Source organism: Carcharodon carcharias, chromosome 8, assembly GCF_017639515.1.
Source record: "Carcharodon carcharias isolate sCarCar2 chromosome 8, sCarCar2.pri, whole genome shotgun sequence".
In the NCBI taxonomy this organism is placed as follows: Eukaryota; Metazoa; Chordata; class Chondrichthyes; order Lamniformes; family Lamnidae; genus Carcharodon; species Carcharodon carcharias.
Genome location: NC_054474.1, coordinates 165,696,919 through 165,719,570, shown reverse-complemented (window position 1 = coordinate 165,719,570; position 22,652 = coordinate 165,696,919). Strand labels below are relative to the sequence as shown.

The 22,652-nt window shown below is 43.7% G+C and overlaps 1 protein-coding gene across 3 annotated transcripts in view; it reads left to right on the top strand.

Annotated features, from left to right (window-relative positions):
• Positions 1-14,461, top strand: part of LOC121281120 (LIM/homeobox protein LMX-1.2) — a 181,876-nt gene extending 167,415 nt beyond the window's left edge. For 2 of the 3 annotated variants that reach the window (XM_041193824.1, XM_041193825.1), the window contains 5 exons: positions 1,584-1,762; positions 2,859-2,936; positions 4,581-4,647; positions 5,362-5,523; positions 12,006-14,461. In XM_041193824.1, coding sequence (XP_041049758.1) covers positions 1,584-1,762; positions 2,859-2,936; positions 4,581-4,647; positions 5,362-5,523; positions 12,006-12,163 — 644 coding nt within the window. In that variant the 3' untranslated portion in view covers positions 12,164-14,461. The remainder of the gene's footprint in view (positions 1-1,583; positions 1,763-2,858; positions 2,937-4,580; positions 4,648-5,361; positions 5,524-12,005) is intronic. The other variant, XM_041193826.1, reaches the window with a different exon arrangement.
• The last annotated feature ends 8,191 nt before the right edge of the window (positions 14,462-22,652 follow it).

Here is a 22,652-nt window from a genome sequence, read left to right as displayed (position 1 = left end):
TGAGCTAGAGGTGAGACCTCCCTGTGGAAGTGGCGCTACAACATAAATATAGACATCAAACAAAATGCAGATGTGTCAGCGAAAAGGAGATACATTTGTGTGCAACATATCCCGTTCCTTCCCACATTAGCTCACTGCGTAGTGGGAGGATGGAGGAAATGGTTCAAACTGAGATTTGGGGCTGGGTTTTCTCTGTGGCTTCTGATCCCCGACGTCAGACTCCAATGGACATCAGAAGCCAGCATTGTGTGGGAAATAGTCTCTCCGAATTGGCTAGTTGGTGGCCAGAGGGTGGACTTGCCATCCAGTGAAGGAATGTGAGTGGCCAGTCGAAGCTGGAGGGCTACGAGGAGGTCATGACAGCTAAGTAAGAGAGAGGGGGTCCCAAATGGGGGCGCCCTCTCTTCAATTCTTCTTCTAATTTTGAAATTTTGAAGAAGGACATTCGCAACCACTCAGGGGGTGGGGGTGGGGTGGAGTGGGGAGAGGGGAAGCACCCTTTCCACAAGGAGGCCTGCAGCTGCTGACCTTAGACAGACAGGGTGTACCTCTAAACATGCCTAGAGTGCTGGTCTCCCAGTATGCTGCTCGGGGACTACCTCCGGGCAAGTAACCTGTCCCTGGCCTCCTGCGGGGACCTGGGAACTGGATGGAAAATCCCAGTCAGCTCCATTCAATAGTCCCCAAGCACCTTTCATTACTTCTTGGCTGCCTTCCCTTGTGGGAATATCGTTCGGTGATGGAGCCGGGGAACCTGCATACCGGCTAACGGCACGATTTTTAACTCCTACCTGCCTGCCTCCATTCTTGGCCCCACCGGGGGGCTAAAACGCCTACCCTCGGTGCTTGTCCACATCAATCAAGAAATGTTAAAAGCCTCATGCCATGCCACAAGGATAGGGTTAAAAACAGTTCTCTGAAATGATTGTCATTATCAAGTCACAAATGGCTCCTTGTGAAGAGAAATTCAGGGTGCATCAATACGTGGAATGGTATCATGCCAGTTAAGGAACTATTCACATGTACGTTTACTAAACATTTATCTTGGATTTAACTGCGACTAAAAAGTATTGCTTAATTTTTTGTGATTGCCTGCAATCTTACTGTTAGTTATAAATTGCTACACAGTCTCAACTAGGTTCCTGGCGAACCTGGGCTTACACTGAAAATAATTGCCCCTAATTTGGCAATAATTTCAGTGATAGTGTGCTTTCAGGCCTACGTGTTATTGGGATTTGTGGGTTCAGTGTTAGACACTGAGAGACACAAGTGTAGGAAATGGAAAACGCCAACCTGGTGGAGGAAGTGTACTCTTTTTGGGGACTAATGCATATTATTTAGGTAAAAGGGTGAAGCAGGAATCACTTTAAACCTAACGGTAATATGGTTGACCTTTGGGTGCTTGATATTCTCAGTAATTGTTTGAATTAATACAGTGTGCCTCATTTCCAACCGCTCAGCTTGAAAAAAATTACACCAAAGTTTTTTCAAAATTGGATTTTTTTTTTAGCCATCGTATTTGTGGGTAATTCTGTAATATTTTAAACTGACGCTGATTTCTGCTTCATTTGATGCGTCTACAGTGAAAAGTGATGATGAAGATATTGACATTAAGCCAAATAAAATTCAGGGAATTCAGGGAAAGGCTTGCGAAGATGCCAAGGATCAGAGAAGGCCAAAACGCCCCAGGACAATCCTTACAACACAACAAAGGAGAGCATTTAAAGCGTCATTTGAAGTTTCTTCCAAACCTTGCAGAAAGGTAAGGGTTTTCAATTATTGTTAGGTACGTCTAGTTAGGTTATTTACTTGCCCTAGCCTGTTAGTTTTAACACAAACGCCAAAGATATTCAGTGCTCAAGCAAGTCAATGTCTTTTAGCCTCTTACAGCCCAATCCTCAGACCCAACATTATCTTCTGGTGGGGGCTATGTGGGCGGAGACTGAGGGTGTTGCAAAACTGTGCAATTCTTTGCAAGGTGAGGCCTGGGAGATTGGCACTTCTGGCTCCCCGCATAGGCCCTGTCAGTCTCCCACCCAAAGCCGGTGCAAAGTGCTAGCTGTCTGATTCGTGGGAATGGGATTTCACGTGACAGGAGACTGCTGCCTGAGATATGAAGTAATGATCCCCAGAAATCTGGTGTGGTTGAGACTGAGATTGGGACGAAGGGGGGGCATAATGGCTGGGGGAGTGGGTAGAGGAAGGGGACAACCCAGGGGAGAAGAAGTCCAAGATTTCCTTCTGGGGCTTGGAGGATCAATCAAACAAGGAGACAATAATGTGAACTCACTCTGCTGGGTCTCTTCTGACCCTGATCCCTCTTGCATCAAGTTGGCCTGGTGGTGAAGCCTCAGCAGTTTCCCTGCATTGGCCTTGAGTTAAAATTGCAAATTGGCCTCAAACATGTTTGGTGCCCAATTTGCATATTTAAAGAAGGACTCCGAAGCCTTTCGGTGGGTGCTCCTTGCCTGGTTAAAATTACAAACTGTAGAAAGGCATTGGGATCAGTTGGGGAGGATGAACCACTACAGCCATTTTAACTACCCACCAGCCAATTTCTGCCAGGGGGCAGATTGAAATCAGTTCTTCTATTTTTCAAAGCTTTTAAATATTATAAGAGCATATGAAACGAGAGTGGGCGCAGGTTATGCAGACCCCTTACCTGCTCCACCCTAACATCCTGGTCAGCTCCATATGCCCTATCCCCATATCCCTTGATCCCCTTGCCATCCAAATGCTATATAGTGTGTTTTTGCGTTCAGAAAATCAAATGCACTTCAGGAAGATTGTTTTAGCGAAATGTACTTGACTTTCTGTTTGCTTATTAAAGTCAACATGCAAATGATTTTTCTCAACAGGTCAGAGAAACTCTGGCAGCAGAAACGGGGCTTAGTGTCAGAGTAGTTCAAGTGTGGTTCCAAAATCAAAGAGCCAAGGTAACCTTTTACTCACAAATTACTCGATTTTGAAATCCTTTTTCTTACCGTCGTTTGTGGAATAGTCTTTCCCGTGCAGTAAGGCTCGATAGTCATGTAGTCACAGCAGTGGGTGAGAAACTCAGAGGTTTGGTGTTCAGAGCCCACCATGACAAGTTGTGGAAATGAAATCAATGAATCTGTGGACTAGCATCCAAAGGTGAACATGAGAGTTACCAGATTGTCACAGATGTACAACTCAGTCACAAATCTCCTTGCCATCTCCATCTGGTTTGACTTTATGTTGATCTTTAAAGCTACCTTGTTGGCCAACTCCATTGCAAATTAATTGTTACATCAAGAGATCCATCACTGGCTTCTAGGCAACAAGGCACGGGCAATAAAGGCCACCTTACCACATGCACCTGGGAACGCACACAAACAGAAAATGGAGCTGGGGGGACAGTGACATACAAAATCGTATGGGGAGGGGGGGATATATTTGTCTTGGAATGTAACCTGACAAAAGGCAATAGTGATCAGCGTCCCATTTTACACTTCCACAAAATTCATTTTCATATTTAAGCAGAGCTTATGACTGGTTGCCAATTTGCTATTGCCCGTTTCTCGATGCCCTGCAAGACAAAATCCAACCCAAACCCCGCTCCGCACACCTGGGTTTGAAACCAGCTGAAGCCTGCAGAATGGGGGCCTGTGTGTCTGCTAGCGTTACAGCTAGGAGTCAATTGAGTTGGATCGTTCGCTACCCTATTCCGAATTAGCTGCAGCTGATGCTCAGCTCAAATCTGGGCTCCGGTCTCATCCCGAAACCAAAAGAGTGGCCGGTGTGAGAGGAAAGTAATGACTCATGTTGGAAGAGGTTGTCAGTGCACAGTTTCAGGATGGAGCAGTGTTGCATGTGACATGTGTAATTCCTGATTTTGGGGGCGCTTGATGCTGTGGAAAAGTGCCCCCCTGCAGACATGGATGTGAGGCACCCAAAAAATATAAATGGAAAAGCAGCTGAAGAGCTACCAGCACCAAATCATACATACTCCCTGAAGACCCATTACATCCCCCACAAAAACAATCAAAATAAGCTACACTAGCACAATGTATATGCAGAGCCTAGGTTTGACAAACAGAGGTATTAGATTTGAGATACGTAGGTATGAAGTGCACAATTGGAGTAAAATACATTATCGTTCATATATCTCAAATTAATGTTGCATTGCTATATTCCAGTTAATGTAGATGAAAACATGTAAATCACATTTATGCGAGGAGCACTGGCATAATGTGTTGTTTACTTAATCGAGAAGAAATGTTATTGTTTTATGGTTGGTTTGAATAAATTAATCACAACCCTAATGATGCCCTTCCATTTGTAACAGCAATAGCTGCAGCAATATGATCTTATGATATGTATTATTATTTTATGTATAATCCAATTTTCATGTTGCAGCTGCCTTGTATTCTTTTGTACTTCTCCAAGATGCAGGACAAAATTATACCCCCTCCTGATAAAATACCTAGTGTTGCAGTGAGGGATCTGTTTCGTTCGTTTTGTTGTTAGTTGAATTTTTGAGATGTAATTCAGTTTGGGTGCTTTCAAAATCCTGTTGCTTCACCTGAATTCAAGCTGATTTCTTTGCAATTTTCAAGATGAAAAAGCTGGCACGAAGACAACAACAGCAGCAAGAACAACAGAACGGTCAGCGACTCGGACAAGGTAATCAACCATCTGATGTTGGGGCTGGTGGGAGGGATGGCGGGCGGAAGAGACTGAAATAAGACTCTTCAACAGAGAACTGTTATGGAAGTATTATGTGCCTGCTGAATATTCTGTAATAAAGAATTCAAAGCAACCTGGTTTTAAATTGCACTACCATTGAAAACAACGTGTGCAAGTGTAACAGGATTAAAAAATAGTCGCAATAAATATTAAGTGTTAAAGCCCAATTGTCGACATCCATCAGCACTGTGCCTGAGCCCAGAATGAAGAATCTTTCCCAGTGATCTCACCCCAACCATTGTACAGTCACTCAGCAGTTTAATTTCCTTTTAAAATTAAAATCTGCATCTAGCTTTTATCATTTTAATTTAGATTACTTATCTAGCCTGTGGTATAAACAGAACATATAATGAACAGCCATAGGATACATCTGATATCCCACTCATGAGGATGACTCACTACCAGAGTTGCTGGTAAATTATTAGACCAGGCGAGGCATGTGCTGTGGCTCCTCTCATCACTGCGTTCTCTGCTTCGATTTATTGCAATTCGTGTCATGTAGCCATGAAAGATTAAAATGTTTTATTCAGACAGAAAGCTTGTTACTTTCCGACAAAGAAACAAATCTGTTCCATTGAAACTGGTCTTTTTTTTTTCTCTGAAGACAGGAAAGCGAGGCAAATTTCTGATTGATCTTCTTTTCATTGGCAGAAGTGATGTCAAATAGAATGGACGGGATGATAAATTCATATGCACCAGTTGCACCTCCTCAGCAGCAGCTTGTGTCCATAGACCAAAACGGTTACAACTCTGATCCATTTCAACAAGGACTCACCCCACCCCAAATGCCAGGGGACCACATGAATCCGTACGGTAGGTGGCTGCTTGTGTTTAGTTACTTTGTCAACTTTCAATTTAATTTCCTGCACCCATTTCAAAACATCACTGTATCCTTTTTAGCTACGACTGTCAGGAAAGACTGAGTAGGCTTGAGGCTCTTTTCTCTAGAAAAGAGAGGTGACCTGATGGAGCTCTTTAAAGTCAAGAAGGGGTTTTGATAGGGTAGACATTTGGAAAATCTTTCCACTTGTGGGCAATTCCAAAACTAGGGTCCATCAATATAAGATAATCGCTCATAAAACCGATATGGTTGAAACGGATGGCATAGATACAATCAAGGGGATGCTAGATAAGGTACAGGAGGAGAAAAATAGAAGGACTTGCTCATCAGGTTAGATAAAGTTAATAGAGTGAGAGAGGGCTTGTAGAGCATCAACACTGGCCAGCGGCTGAATGAACCTGTCCCTGTGCTGTAAGTGTTATATAGTGTAATGTCTGAAAGTTCTGCCTATGCATTAAGGCCCTTTCAAATCTGATATTTTTGGAAATGCATCAAGTTATGATTTTGTGGCAACTTGATTTTATCACAAAAAGGTGAGATGAGGATGACTGTCCTTGATGTCAAGGCAGCACTTGACCAAGTGTAGCATCAAGGAGACTGAATCAATGGAAGTTGGGGTGGAAACTGTCCACTGGCTGGAGTCATACATAGCACAAAGGAGGACCTTTGTGGTTATTGGAGGTCAATCATTTCAGCCCCAGGACATTGCTACAGATGTTCCTCAGGGCAGAGCCCTAGACCCAACCATCTTCAACTGATTCATCAATAATTTTCGCTCCATCATAAGATCAGAAGTGGAGATGGTCACTGATGATTACACACTGTTCAGTTCCATTTACAACTCCCAGATGATGAAGTAGTCCATGTCCATGTGCAACAAGGCCTGGACAACATTCAGGCTTGTGCTGATATATGGTGAGTGACATTTTGTGCCACACAAGCGCCAGGCAATGACCAATTACAAGAGAGAGTCTAACCATGTCCCCGTGACATTCAGATAGCACTGCCATTGCTGAATGCTGTATCAACAACATCCTTTGACCAGATTACCTACAACAGCACATCAAAGGTTGGGTATTCTACAGTGAGAGCTCACCTCCTGATTCCTCAAAGCCTGTCCACCATCCTCGAGGCTCAACTCACTTGCCTGGAGGGGTACTGCTCCAGCAACACTCATGAAGCTCAACACCGTCCAGGACAAAGCAGGCCTCTTGATTGGCACCCCATCCACCACCTTAAACATTCACTCCCTCCACCTCCGACGCACAGTGGCAGCAGTGTGTACCATCTACAAGATGCACTGCGGCAGCTCACCAAGTCTCCTTCACCAGTACCTTTCAATTCCTCGCAAAGTCTTTACCACCTAGAAAAACGAGGACTGCAGGCGCGTGGGATCGGCAGCGCCACCTGCAAGTTCCCCACCAAGCCACACCATCCTGACTTGGAAATGATCATGCAAGTTCCTGAAACCCTCTTCCAAAAAAGCGCTGTGGGTGGACCTAAACTGCATGGACTGCAGAGGTATAAGAATGTGGCTCATCACAACCTTCTCAAAGGATGGGCAATAATTGCTACTTTGCCAGTGATGCCCACACCCCGTGAACAAATAAAACATGTGGGCCAGAATTTAGTGATGGTGATGGGGGTCCCACCAATGGGCTGGGAAGTGGAGGGCAACCCAGTTTTGGTGATCAACAGGCCTGGGACTACATCTTGTCAGCGGCAGCCAATAATTAGCTGCCACCAAGGTGGCTGGCCCTATTAGGGATGGTCACCCACCCCAACAGTTGTTGGCAGCTCAACAGCCACATTGGTGCCATTGGGAATGGTTGGCACTACTGGGGCTGCACCAACTAGAGAAGGAGGGCCCTTGTATAGTGTGTGCCATCAATATCCAGTAAATGGTGGGGGTGGAGGGGGCGGTGTGGCAGTCGGGCACACCCAGGATGGGCGTGTGAGGTTGGTGAGGGTAGGTAGTACAGTTGTCACTGAGGCAGCCATTGCAGCAAGGACCCTCTCCTTGGGACAAAGTGGGCCTGAATAGGAGCCCTCCTACCCCCACCCTCTCCACCTTGGTCTGAAACCTGCCAGGGTTTGCCAGGTAGTTTCTGCATGCAGTGGAGGGCCCCCACTGCTGGTAAAATGCCAGCGAAGGTGGGAAGAGGCCTTAATTGGCCACTTAAGCGGGCTGCCCTACCACCTTCCACATGCTTGGCAAGGTGGCACGACGATGGGAAGTTGACAGGCACGCCGCCCCCTACTGCCTTCCTCCACCATTTTACAGGTGTAATACCTCCCAACCCATCTCCAGAGGACTGGTAACATCCAACCATAATCTTCCCTCCATTCCCAACCACAAACGAATAGGAGACGTTTACAGGAAATAGACATATTGGGTGCATTCTGACATTCTGACACTTTATTCTGTTATATTGCAACTCAAGTATGAATACAATCTACCGGTATCCCAGACACAAAGTTCAGTGTGACTTGAGCATGATTTGGTCTGCGTCTTTTATATTTCTCCCATTCTAAAAGCATCAATTCCTAATTGCATATTTCAATTGATGACCTGAATTTTTCTGCAAACCTGTTACTCATGGTGACATTTTTTTCCTTCCTTGGCACCTTTGGAGAAGTAATTCAGCAATAAAAATCCAGACTCAGTCAGTATTACACATCCAGTGGGATAGATCAGGAATTGTACATAAATTCTATATATTGACATTGAGCTTCCTTAGATAGCGGTGTTTCACGTTTGCTTTTCAGGCTTATTTTCCATTGTAGCCAAAAATGCATTCTTTCAAATCTTTCTTTTTGGCTTTAAAATTATTTTGGAGAATTGCACTGTTGAATGGTTTTTGGCTTTTAGAGGAAGAATTTTCCCCCATCGGTGGGGGGAAGTGCAGGAGTGGGTGTGGGCAGGTGCGTCTCCAATGGGGACGCACCACCATTTTATATGGGTGGGCCAATTAAGGCCTGCCCAGCGTGATGTCCGCCAGGAAGCACTATACGCTCACTGTGTGGGCGGACAGGGAGGAATCCCTTAGCCGAGAGTGTGCTCTTCTGCACATGCACGTGAAAGAGCGACTCATCTCCCTGAGGCTAAGCGCTGCTTCAGGGAGAACGGCGCCAAATTTAAAAATGGTCAAGGTGCACAGACAAAAACTCCCTGACACGTCTCCTCATGTGACACTGTCACATGAGTTGGGACATGTCCATCACTTTTAATGAAACATTTATTAAATTTTTTAAAAACCCTCATGAGACCCCATCCCGCCCGTGGATGAGGTTTCATGCTTTTTCTGAAGCCTGCCAGGGCTCTCGGCCTGCCCGCCGACCTTAAGGTTGGACGGGCAGGTCCATTAATTATTTTCAATTACTTTTTAAGTGGCCTCAATAGGCTGTTGACAGGTCGGCGGGCACACAGCTGATTCGGCTGTGCCTCCATCGGCCTGAAAATTTGAAATGATGCGGGGTGACGTTGGGAGTTCCGCCTGACATCATCACATGTCGGTGAGCGGTCCCCACCCCCCTGCTCGCTCACCTAAAGATCCTGGCCTAGGGTTCAGTTGCACTCCTGTGGTTATCCTTGATAGCCCATTGAATTGACGCAATTGGAGTTCAATATCGCTTTAATATCTGGCCTCTCTTTGTCTTTCTGTCCCAGTCCTTGTAGATGCCATTGAACTACCACTGTTCCCGGATGTATTTGGAAAATATCTTGTGGGGAAGAAAATAGCTCTTTGCTTCAAAAGCTGGCCGCAGACTTCATTAGAACTGAGAGGAGTGGAAAATTGAGCCTATTTGTTTTCAACTTTAATATAAGTAAAAGGGACTCATGCAAGGACGCTGGTTGGCCCATCATGTGTGCGCCCACTCTGAAACATAACCCTGCAAATTTAACTTCCTTAACACACTTATCCAAAGTTAGCATTCAATCTGCTTCCACCACCCTTTCAGGCAGACCGTAACAATTCACTGGTTAAAGAGGAACTGATATATTTTGCCAGTAACCTTAAATCGGTGTCCCCACGTTACCAACCTCCCTGCCAATGGAAACCGTTTCTCCCTAATTACCCTACCAGAACCCTGTACAATTTTGAACACCACTATTAAATCTTCCCTGAGCTGTTTTTGCTCTAAGGAGAGCTTCTCTAGTCAGTCTAAACAACTGAATCTCTGCACCCCCGGTACCACACTCATTATACCAAAAAAAAACCGGTGTTTAGCTGAAAGCCAAACCACGCGTCCAAATGCAAAATAATGTGGGTGCTGGAAATCTGCTTTTGAAACATAAACAGAGAACGCTGGAAATTCTCAGCAGGTTTGGCAGCCTCCGTAGAGACAGAAAGAGAGTCAATGTGCTGGATTTTCATGGAGTTGGGGGAGACTCCATGCAGGGGGTTGAAAACAGCAGCTGGGATTTTGGGATTCCCTATCACACTCACGGGGTTTCTGATTTTCAGGAGTGCCTCTTGAGGGCATGGACTGGTTTGGGTCGTGAACCCGGACCCTGCACTCCCGACTCCATTGCCGGCTCAATTGTGGACACAGGCACGTTCTACTCCTCCACAATTTTCACGGAGATGGGCCAGTTTTTTGAAGAGTCATGGTTCATGGCACCTCAGGAGTGTCTGCATGAGGGAACCTTTTGAAAAGTAGGTTCAAGAGGCCCCCCCCCCCACCACCATGCTAAGGTATGCCCCACCCCCTATGGCCCCTCATGACCCCATGCCAAGGTATGCACTCCACCCTCCCCCTATGGCCTCTCATGCCACTTTTGCTAAGCTATGGCATTTCCATGCTCATTTACCCACTATACACTGATAGAACCAATTAATTTTATAGTGTCAATGAAATGTGTAAAAGAAGCTTTAAAAAACACAGTCATTCATTGATAACTTTCCATAAAACTCCTTTTTACTACAGGCCAATAAAAGTGTCAATCATCATGACCCTTTAAAGTATCAATAGCTGAAACTGCAAGCACTTGATACATATTTTCTAGTGTAAGTAAACATTGTGCAACTGAGAGAAGAGATCAGAGAGCCAGAGATGCCAATTGATCAATGTTTTCCCTGGTGAACAACTGTTTTAGTATTCTAATGAACTTCTGGGCAGTCAGCCAAGCCTCATTATGTGTTCTTGGCTGAGAGCCGAGACTTCCATTAGAGTACTGAAACAGCTGTGCCCCAGGGAAAACCTTGGCATGAGGGGCCATAGCGGGTGGGGGTGGGGCATACCTTGGTATGGGGGACATAGAGGCCCATGGGGGTCAGGGGGGAAGGGGGCATACCTTGGCATTTGGGGCATGAGGGGACATGGATGGTGGGTGGGGGGGGGCATGTGGTGTCATGAATGGAACGTGGGGAGTATGTGGGGGGTGAGGGAGGGGGTGAGGGCTGAAGGGTCTTACTTTTTCACAATAACTGTGGTGAAGTCCCAAAGCACTGAGGTGGGCCTTTTAAACTGCCCGCTAGTGCACCCAGCAGCCCCCCCTGTCACTGCCTCAGAATTCTTCCCTGGGTCGGCTAGGCCAACTGCAGCCCACACCAGCACATCCCCAGAGTGAAAATCCCACCTTCCCCAGCACCTTCCCCCCCCCCCCCCCAACCAAGGCGAGTGGTCCGAGCTGGGAATTTTCCCGACTCTTGCTACCCGCTTCGAGGATGAACGTTTCAGCTTGTGACCTTTCACCAGCGTGTTCGTTCAAGTCTTTGTGACTTTGTTAGATCGTGACACAGTCTCATTCACCATATAGTCTTTCCTGTGTTGCCGACTGTTATTTTTAAGTCTAATTTTCTCACCTTGGGTGGAGTTTTACGGCCCATCCCACCGGCGGGATTTTCCAGCCCCTCCAAAGCCAATGGACTTTTGAATGGATCACCACATTCTCTGGCCCCGAATTGCGCCCCTTACCCCTCCATTTCGGTGCAGTAGTAAGGAACAGCATTTGCCAAATTTGAACATTTTAAAAACAAGAGTGGGCTAAGGTTCCCTCTGTGCCTCATATTGAACCAAAGCATTACCCCTTTTGTATTGAACATATTTCCAGGTTACACACAGAGGAAATTCAATTTCAAAAACAGTATCAGCAATAAGCTCGGTGCCAACGTGCACCGGTGCAGAAAAAAAAAACCCCGCCGGTTTCTAGAAGCAGTATTTGAATATTGTTTCCACAAATTTTAAAAAGAGGTCTGTGAAAGAATGCATCATTTTGTGCTTCTCCGTGTGCCCATACTGACACTGTCGAAATATCCCTGTATTTCTTTTTTTTCTCGTTTTCATACATTATTTATTATTTATCAATTGCTTTTTGGATTTCTGTATTTTATGAGCATCCAAGGACCACAAAAAAGTCATGAGCCTTCATTAAAAATGAAAACTCATCATAACGCCCTTTTAAGTGATTTAGCGCTGTCAATTAAGTGCTTTCATTTTGTGCTTCCAGGAAACGACTCCCTCTTCCATGATATCGATAGCGACACCTCCCTCACCAGCTTGAGCGACTGTTTTCTTGCCTCATCAGAAGTTAACCCCATGCAAGCTAGAGTGGGGAACCCTATCGACAGGCTCTATTCCATGCAGAACTCATATTTTGCTTCGTGAAAGCAACAGGACTGAAGAAGAAGCCTGATTTATTATGGTGACTTTAAATGGGGGCGGTGGGGGTTGGGATAGAAAAAAAAACTAAATAAAGAAAACTGTACAGCCATATATTACCTTATTCTTGCCTCATAATGAACTTATCCACTATTTCCCATGTGGCAGAAAAACTGACAGCAAGAAGATAATGGAAGTGACATACAAAAAAGACAAATTCAATAGAATTCAAATCAGCACAACAATGGGAGCATGGGACGTAGAGGCTGCAGCTGCATTCCATTGTTTCAATGTTTTTATACAAAGACTCCAGAACTTATTGTTCTTAATTACATACATCGAAATCTGGGAATCTCAGCCTCTTCCCTGCCCTTCTGCTATTCCGTTTATTACTTTTTTGGGTCATGACTGGATCTCAAAGATATATATATATAAAACAAAAAGCTACACACCCAATTCTCCATGCACTTGATGTAAAAGAGGTTAGATAATGTTATACTTCACTGTCGCCTTAGTCAGGTACGTTTGCATAAAGAAAAACCGAGTAGACTAATTTGGCCTGAGCTCCCCTTGCGTTTTGCATGAATCATCTCTCTCGCGTGGTAACAGCTAACACTTTATTAAGCTATAAGATGTAGTGCTCAAGTTTGTACTGCCCTTTCCTTTCACAGTATTTGACGCTTATAGCTGTCACACGGTTTCCTCGCTCGAGCGTAGTCTCCGGTGCGGAATGGTGCGTGACTTACGGTGTTGTCAGTGCTATTAGCCAAGTGCCAATAAATGGAAAACTTGTTCTGCAAAGGTGGCTGTTGATAATTTGTCAAATTGAAGTCCAGTAGTTTTCATTGCTATTTAAAAATGCGCTGGAGTGGTTAAACGGTGTTATTTCATGCAGTTTTAGCACATTCCACCTGATTTCATTTCTCGATCGTTTAAATCACTACATGTTGTGTCTTTAGACCGAGCAGCTTCACATGCGAAGCCTCAAGCTCTGCCAGGATATTATGTGCTAAGTCACAGTCTTGCTAGTGGATATTACAATACCAAAGTTCAGGTTGTTCAGTGCAGGTGGCAAAGCATCCCCCAGCCCAACAAAGAAACCAAAGTTTTGCTGCAGAAAATGTATGGTGAATGAAGTAATATTGTGGCAAAACATACTGCCTGATCACAATTACATCTTTCATTAGTAATGGTGCTCAATGTTCGGCAGTGATGAATACGTCCATTAAACGGGGAGATATTTTGCAGCATTGAGATAAGCAATTGACAAATTGTACAAAAGCAGAGACACGAACTCCCTCCCTGGTCCATATCCATCATAAGTCGCCAAATAATTGGGATGATAGAGGAAATGTGAGAAATGAGTCAACAACCAGTTCAGCAGCGTTATTGTTTTTATATTACTGTGTGCATTTATCCACAGTACCTCTGATAAATGCTAAGAGATTTAAAACCAAAGGTAATTGTTAAAAGCTAACCTCATCTTTTTTAATTCAAAATAACCAAGCAAAACTTGACCTATAACTCAACTGGGAATTACCTGTCTTCTAATGGTTAATTACAACAAGATATGCACCCCGGAAGCAAAAACATATTCCACTGATAGAGTTCAAAGGTATGAAAGTAGAAGTACAAGTACTGTTACCATCATTTGTATCATGATTCATCTCATCAGATGGTAATCTCTGTGCTTTGACCTGAGAGTTCCAGTAAAAGATTAAGCCTGAAAGCAGCTTTTGACCTTTCTGATTTTGTTCAGCTCATTTTGGGACTGCCATGGGACAGTATGATTGCTCAAGTGAGGATAATGCGCTTTAACTGAAGCAATACTTTAAAGGGAAAAGTAAATTGACAAACTCCTGTCAGGCACCCTTAGCATTTGATGTGTTCACTCTGACAGCATGCCATTGATTATGCGATTGGGACTTGGAAGGTTATGGGTCAAGGCAACTGCAGTTTATTAGTCTTTCCCATATAATGATTGCTTTCTATAGGTATCTGGGGAGGAAATCAACCTCTTTACTGTATGCATGCATCAAATTATATAGTAATTCCATTGTCATTCAAAATGAATTTTCTATTGAGGAAAGCAGAAGGAACAGTGTACAGAATGATGATTGATTACGCCAATATGTTGAGAGTTCGGTTAGTGCTGCACTGATGGCTATGTTCATGCAAACTTAACTACAAATAAGTTTGGTTGCCACCTCTGTTACTCCATTTAATATGGTAAGCTGGTTTTAAAAGCATGTTCGTTTAAAGAATATGCTGCCAACTCTGTCATATTTTACTTTGGATTGTATTCCTGAACCTGAAACTGTTTAACATAGAGCAGTTTAGAAGATCTAGTTCTCAGCCAGTTGTCAGGAATAGTAGAATGAAGAATTAATTACCAACATGAGATCTGTCAAATGTTTGCCCTGTTAATCTCCCTCATTTGTGTACACTTATATTTTAATTGTTACCAGTGCCATACATGTTTTTGGAGATTATAAAATTGTCTGCTATTTACAGTTATTTAAGGTATTGAAAATGACCAAAAATGCTGTATTCATCAAAAGAAACATAATTAAGTCACTTGAGGTGCATAAATCCAATCAAGGCAAACATGAATGAAAATGACCGCTATAAGTTTATTGAAGAACATTTTCTTCACCTTTTATTAATTGATGTATAGAACTGTGTGGAATATTGGATGTAACTGACGCATACATTCCCATGGCTGAACTTTGAAGTGAAACCATACCTGGAGTGTTATCACCCGAATATGTTTTGCATCTTAAAAATTCACGAAAATGGGAATAATATAAATTCTGTATAAAGTTATGTACAGCGAATTTTCTTACATTTTGGTGTGCCAGTAGCTTAGAACAAAAGACAAGCAAACCTCTGTCTCCTTTATTAAAGGTCACGTCCATGATTTCAGTATGGCTGTATGTATTGTAAATTTATATATTCTGTATTTATGTTAGACTGAGTGTAGAATTTTTATAGTTGTGTCTGCTATATTTGTCACCAACTTGTAAACAAGCCTGTGCTATAATATGTAGCATCTATGACTTTTCTTTTGCCACATTATTTAGCGACAGCTCTGGTTTCTTGATCCCACCCCTCCCTGCCACACCACCCCCTCCCCCCCCCACCCCATCCTACCCCCTCTCCCAGCCCCATCAGTGTCAGGCATGAGAACTTGCATTGTGTGTAGAACATATTTTATTATTTAAATTACTTGTTATTTTTAAATTATTTATTAGTGTTTCTCGAGTTCATTTTGTGGCATTGTTAAATAAAAAGAGTTTTTGTACAACCTCTTGCTTTACAATAATCACCTCACATTGTTTTGACATATGTAACACTGCATTCTCGAGTAGTTTGTCTGTATATCTTCCTGGTAATTTTATAGATGCCCTCATTTGCAAATTACCACAGTGAAGCAAAGAGTTTGAAATGTATTTATATAACAATTAAAATTAGTTTCATCATCCTAGTGTCTGAACTATGGAAACATTGTATAATAAAGAAAAAGTTCACCCCGTGTACAGAATTATGTGTTTAAAATACAATGCATAAAACAGCACAAATTAAACCTTTGTTGAAATGGAGTGGTTATCGAACTGTTGTTGCACTAATATCTCAGAATGGGAAAATAGAGATTGATTTATCTAACACAGCTGTGCAAAACAAAAGGAGTGGAACAAGGAAATTTGACTGCAGGTAAAAATGCCTCCACAAAGGCTCCAGGCACTGATGCTGTGCCACCTGGATTATTTGAAATGGGTCAGACAGTTTAGCATTCGAGGCAGCGACTCACACGTTCCTCAAGCCTTTCAGTGAGTTGTAAATCTGATTATCAGCTCAACAGATGAGTTCAAACAGCTCTTCAAAGATTTGTTTTAATGATCACTGTCTTATCTTAATTCCTGATTTATCTATAATACTGCTGCTGTAGGGCTATCTTTTTGATAATGACTTGTCAATCTTAACGCACTCTTTCACAGCTTTGCTACCCCTGAGTTGTTCTGCCAATTGAGCATCTTCCTTATTTTCAGGCTGATGGGAAAGTTGGGTTTTGTTTCTTCAAATGATGGACTTTATTTACCCTGATTGACAACGACCCCTTAACAAGATTCGAACAACAATTATAGTGCAGCACAGGAGCAAAGGCCCTGCTGTCACAGGTCTGTCCACCTCTCGGGGAGACCAAGAACTGGTGAAAATATTTTTATCGACAACATTCAAAAAAGATAAAACATGAGAGGCAAAGTTCTTGGAAGGGTGGATTCGAATTTACCTGTGAAAGCAGTGGGCTCTTTGAGTCTATTGGCCTTTACTTGTTCTATCTTATCTCTTAAGATTGAATACTCAGTGTGATTTAAGCTTTGATCTGGACTCTTCCCCACCACTGCCCCCCACCCCCATCTTCCATCTTCCTGCCCCACCTCAGAATTTGAGCACCGGTGTTTAAATCTAGAGCCAGAAGAACATTTTCATCAAATCCATCAGTTGGGATTTCATATTTAGGCCAGACGCTGTTTACCTTCATGACAGTCCCAAGACTGGAAAGAAAAGCTAGAATTGAAGGTAAGGGGGAATCATATTTTGCTAGAATTAGCAGTCATCTTATTTACAAAAAAGACTTGTAACTATTTTCCAGTAGAGAGAATGCACAATTCCACTGTATTGTGCACTATGGTTCTGAAACAGTCTTTAGTTGTACTGTGTTACATTTATAGTTAGGGGTTTGACCCCATCCCCACTAGCGCTATCTGTACCTTGCTTGTCCTGCTTTCTACCCTTAATTAACACATTCCTTAGATAATATCACCACCTTCAACGCCTCTTTGTCCTTTTGTCTATGACATCTTTTGGCTATCTCCACCTATCACTGGCCCTCTATCCAGCTCTACCTGTCCCACCCACCCCCCCCCCCCTCCCTTAAACCAGTTTATATTTCACCTCTTTTCTATTTTTCCTTAGTTCTGTTGAAGAGTCATACGGACTCGAAACATTAACTGTTCCTCTCCGCAGATGGTGCCAGACCTGTTGAGTTTTTCCAGGTATATTTATTTTTGTTCTGGATTTTTTGCTTTTGACCAGAAATCTATTGGCTATGAAAACAACTCCTGAAACACTGATCACATTTCTAAACTATGCTGAGCTGAAATCGTACGGAACTTATTTACTACTAAATATGGCATGCCAGACCTGGGCAGGATTTATGTGGAAGACGATTATTCTTTTATAGGATACACTTCAAACTTATTGCTATAATTAAATGATGTCTCCAATTGCTTTTCAAAATAAGGATAAAACAGTGATGCAGAACATTTGCTTACAGGTGAATAAATCAAAAGAATGTAGAGCAAACACAGCAAAAGGAACTGGTCTTTCTTCAAAAGTTAACAAACCTGATTACCAGCATTTTCTGGTTTTATTTGTCTTTCAGCATTTTTTTTTGTTTTGCAACTATTTTTGCTGGTGCTGGGTTAATACCTTTACACACAATATGTTGTCTGAGTTTGAAATTTCTTTAATCCAAAAATTTACTCATCTTGGTACATGCACAAAGCCAATCATTGGGGATTTGAGTATGGTCAAATCTCCAAGAGATGAAATAACCACCACTTGAGTTTTCTGATCACACTCCCTCCCTAACAGCACGGTGGGTGTACCTACACCACATGGACTGCAGTGGTTCAAGAGGACAGCTCAACACCACCTTCTTGAGGGCAATTAGGGATGGGCGATTAAATGCTGGCATAACCAGCAGCCCCCACATCCTGCGAATGAGTAAATTTTAAAAAATACACCGAGTAGCTAATTTAGGTGCGTCTTGTTGAGCACTCATGCAGTCGACTAGGAGAACAAGCCAAATTCTCTCCACCAGTTACTAGAAGTTTACAACACAGACACGAGACATTTGGCCCAACTAGTCTATGCTGGTGTTTATGCTTCACAGGAGCTTCTTCTCATCCTACTCCATCTAATTGTATCAGTGCAACCTTCTGATGAGTCCTGACCAATACTTATCCCTCGACCAAACACTGCCAGGGCAGATCCTTGCTTGCCATCTTTCCTGCTGCTGTCCTCAGTCAAAGGTTCTTTGGATGCCAGAAACAATGATTAATGGCACAATGGAATATGATGAGACTTTGTTAATTTAGAGGTAATAAGAGTCCCTGCTGAGAGCTCAAGGAAAATGTGGGCCTCCAATGTCGTTGGGTCTCTGGAGGTTTGTTGCTTTATATTAGAAGGCGCAGTTGACAGCGAGGAGTGAAGAGTACCAGCCATCAGCAGCATTTCAGTGTAAAATCACTTTAAGTAAGAAGTCAACTAACACTGTTCATCTTTAAATCAGACTTAACCTTTCACCAACATATTGGATGAGTTTCACCAGACCTGGGGTCACAGGGGAGAACTGACCTCTGCCTACCTAACTTGTTCTCATATAATCTCCTTTTGGCCAATGAAAATGGAACAGTAGCATCAGTACAAGCACCAATGTTTGGCAGCCCATAACTCACTTTGGGCACTTCTGTTCCTGTGTTTTTCCTCTTTGTGTTCCAATGAATCTTCACCATGTGAAAAAGTGCAATATGTCAATCTGCATTCCAAACTGATATCTCTTGGAGTTGCTTAAACCTGCTCTTTGTGTAAATGGATTTAAACCAGGTAGCATAACTATCTGAATCACAGTTGGTATATAACAGTGAAAATCCAGATTATTCCTTGAGCAAAGAACAGTCTATGAGGATTAGAAAAATTTGGCAGCCATGGTCTCAGCTGCCTAGGCCTTAAACTCTGGAATTCCCTCCATAAACCTCTTTAGGATGTTCCTTTAAACCTACCTCTTTGACCAGGTTTTTGCTCACCTGTCCTAATATCTCCTTCATGGCTCATTGAGAACTGCAAGTTGTTGTTGTAAAAGTCATAGGCTATGAAACAATTACAGGAGACGCCTTTATGGATATAGATGCTCACAAAATAATGGATTTTCCATGCACCGCATTCAAATCATTATTTCTCATGAAACATTTTATTTACCATCTCACCATTTAATAATTATGTATTCTCTTTTGCATGCTATAGAGTCCCATGCAGTTTTTTTAAAGGAAAATAAATTAGCTTGAGTAATGAAGATCTCAAAAAGGAATCAATTATAAAAGTAAGTGAGAAATGGGGAGGACCACATGATGTGTGATTTGGGGAGGCAGCATCTAGTTAGAAATAACAGAAGACAGTGTGTGTAATATTTCACTGCATTTGCTATTGGGATTGGGTAACTGTTGAGTAAATTGGCAAAGTTAGACCATAAGACATAGGAGCAGAAATTAGGCTATTTGGCCCATCAAGTCTGCTCCGCCATTCAATCATGGCTGATAAGTTTCTCAACCCCATTCTCTCGCCTTCTCCCCGTAACCTTTGGTCCCCTTACCAATCAAGAACCTATCTATCTCGGTCTTAAATACACTCAATGACCTGGCCTCCACAGCCTTCTGTGGCAATGAATTCCATAGATTCACCACTCACTGGCTAAAGAAGTTTCTCCTCATCTCTGTTCTTAAAGGTCTTCCCTTTACTCTGAGGCTGTGCCCTCGGGTCCAAGTCGCTCCTACTAATGGAAACATCTTCCCCATGTCCACTCTATCCAGGCTTTTCAGTATTCTGTAAGTTTCAATCAGATCCCCACTCATCCTTCTAAACTCCATCGAGTATAGACCCAGAGTCCTCAAACGTTCCTCATATGTTAGCCAATTTAAAACACACAAAAATCTTCAATTAAAATTTGAAAATTGAGCTTAGCTTAACAAATACCTGGGTGCATTGGGGAATGGGGTAAAACTACCAAATTGAGCAGTGGGAAAGGAAGCAGGAGAAGTAGCTGAAGGGAGTTTTGGGGCTTTACAGCATGGTCAGGAGGAAGAATGAGATGTGCAGAAGTTGGTGCCAGCATACGGAGGTTAGGATCAGGAGATGTGTGGGGCTTGGCCCTGGTGTACGGGAGTGAGGGGAGGCAGGATTGAGAGGGTGGTGCTGTTTATTGGGGATGAACACAACAGGTAACTATGTAACATGCCTCTTGAGCTGTCTGTTTGAGGTAGGTTTCCAAGCACAGCACATGATCAGAGAGATTATGGGTTACCCCTTCAAGTGAATCCTTGTTACCAAAGAAACAGAAATGTAACCCAATGCCTCAATAACATCAGAAGTAGTCTACCGCAAGTGAACACGGCATATTCTATTGTAGCACAATGTACCAAAATTGCCTCTAGCATTTTTCAGTCTGTTTTCTATAGAATGAATAGTTTTGCATCTCGTAATGTGTGCGATAAACAGCACAATGGAAATATGTACCACAAGTGAATGCGTCCCTTATGCTTACACCTCACTGGCTCAAGTAGCTATTATCTGTTACGTTATTGCTGATTGGCTTAAGTATAGATAGGTAGGAAAGCCTAAAACTGACAAGCCAATACGTTGGTAGAAAAAGCCACCAACCCACAGAAAACACACCAAATCAGCTGCTTCAGATTTGTTCAGTTCATTCACCCAGAACTTAAACTGTTCAGCGAGATATTGAGAACCAATGCCCTTCAGGGTTTCAGCTGAATGCCTGGCATTGCAGCCCCTGCCCAGCTTCCTGATACTAGCACTCTCAGATCAGGACTAAGCACTTGCCCCACCACCCCCCCCCCATCCCCCCACCCCCCCTAATACAAAGCTCCACCCTTATGTCCCTCCCCAGCCACAGATTGTCTCCCCTCCCTCCAACCTGGAGACTTTGAATTCAGTTTATTAGAAAAAAAATCAGGAAACAGAAAACAAAGAGAGAACTTACATTTATATAGCATCTTTCATGACCTCAGGATATGCCAAAGTGCTTTACAGCCAAAGAAGAACTTTTGAAATGCAATCATTGCTGGAATGCATAAAATGCAAGAGCCAATTTGTGCACACCAATCTCTCACAAACAGCAATGTAATGATGACCAGATAATGTTTTCAGTGATGTTGGTTGAAGGATAAGCATTGGTCAGGACACCAGACAGAACTCTGTTACTCTTTGAATAGTTTCATGGGATCTTTTACATCCACCCGAGAGGGCAGAAAGAGCCTGGGTTTAACACCTCATCTGCAAGGCAGCATCGCCAACTGCACAGCATTCTCTCAGCACTGCACTGGAGTGTCAGCTTAAGGCTTGTGCTCAAACCTTGAGACTGTGGGTGGGATTGGCCCGTCCGTATTCTAAGTGTGGGGGGGCAGACGGGAAAAGCTGCGTTTACTCCGCTGAGCACAGTGGCGGGTTTCTGCACCGTATTGTCCCCTCTCCAACTCACTAATGATGCAAAAACCAAAAACATATTGAATCACGGGCAGCATCTGATTCGCTTGTCCAGCCGTGACCTCAGCAGTTCTTTCCCCAAGGTGCCATATGTAAACTACCCCCGCACACAGCCTTCTTACCTGTCTCCAGGCTAGGATAGCTTCAGGGAAGACATGGGGCAGCATTTTCCGGTCGCCCGCTCCTGCCCCCCCACCACCACCACCCCCCACCTCCCCCGCCCCCCCCACCCCCCACCCCCCCACACCCCCCCACCTCCCCAATGCGGGTAGAATTCTTCCCATAGAGTCAACATGTCGAAGCACCAAGGTCAACACTGTAGGATGGCGGCTGCCTTTGGAGACCTTGGTCCAGGACATTGATGCTGCCCTATGCCAGCAGCTGCACTTCATTGGTGTAGGCATTGGTGGCATTCATCAGTGGCTGCATGAGAGTGGGGGTGGGGTGGGGGGGGGCGGTGCAGGGAAATGATCTCATTCCAGCTTACCTTGCTCCTCAAGGAGTCAGCCAGGAGCCCTCAGGTGCCCATGGGAGGGGGACCAGCAACTGGACATCCCGGGGCCATCCATCCAGGTGATTCTGGGAGTCAGGTCGATCTCAGACCCCTCTTCCTGTCCTGTGACCCCCATCATGTCCAGCTCCATAGACCGAGTAGGGTGCTCCTGGCCCACAGCAAGAGACCCAAAGCAGGTCAGGGCAAATCTTGGCTTTCCAGAGGATGCCCGCCAAAGTCATCACAGACAACATGGGGTAGTAGTTAGCAGGCTGTCTCCATCTCCGCTGCCGATGTCAGGGATATACCAAGACGTGGCAGTAGGATTAAAAATTAAGAAATGTTAGGGCACGATGGTGACACAGGTATTGATCACATGTTATATACTTTGCACCAGTGTAAATAGAATACCACCCATTTCTCAACTTTTGTGTGTGCCTCCTCCTTATGATCAATAGGGTTGTTGTCCATCAGGCGTTACACAATGGTCCCTCCTGCCACTTATTACAGATACCCAAACCAGGTGTTGTCAGCTTCCATATCACCGCAGTATGTGCGCATTCTCATAGCATTTCCAACATCATTGATACCTCATCTGTAATGTCAAGTCTGCTTGTGTAAGGAACCTCATTCACATGATGTGCTGCTTGGTGTCACCTT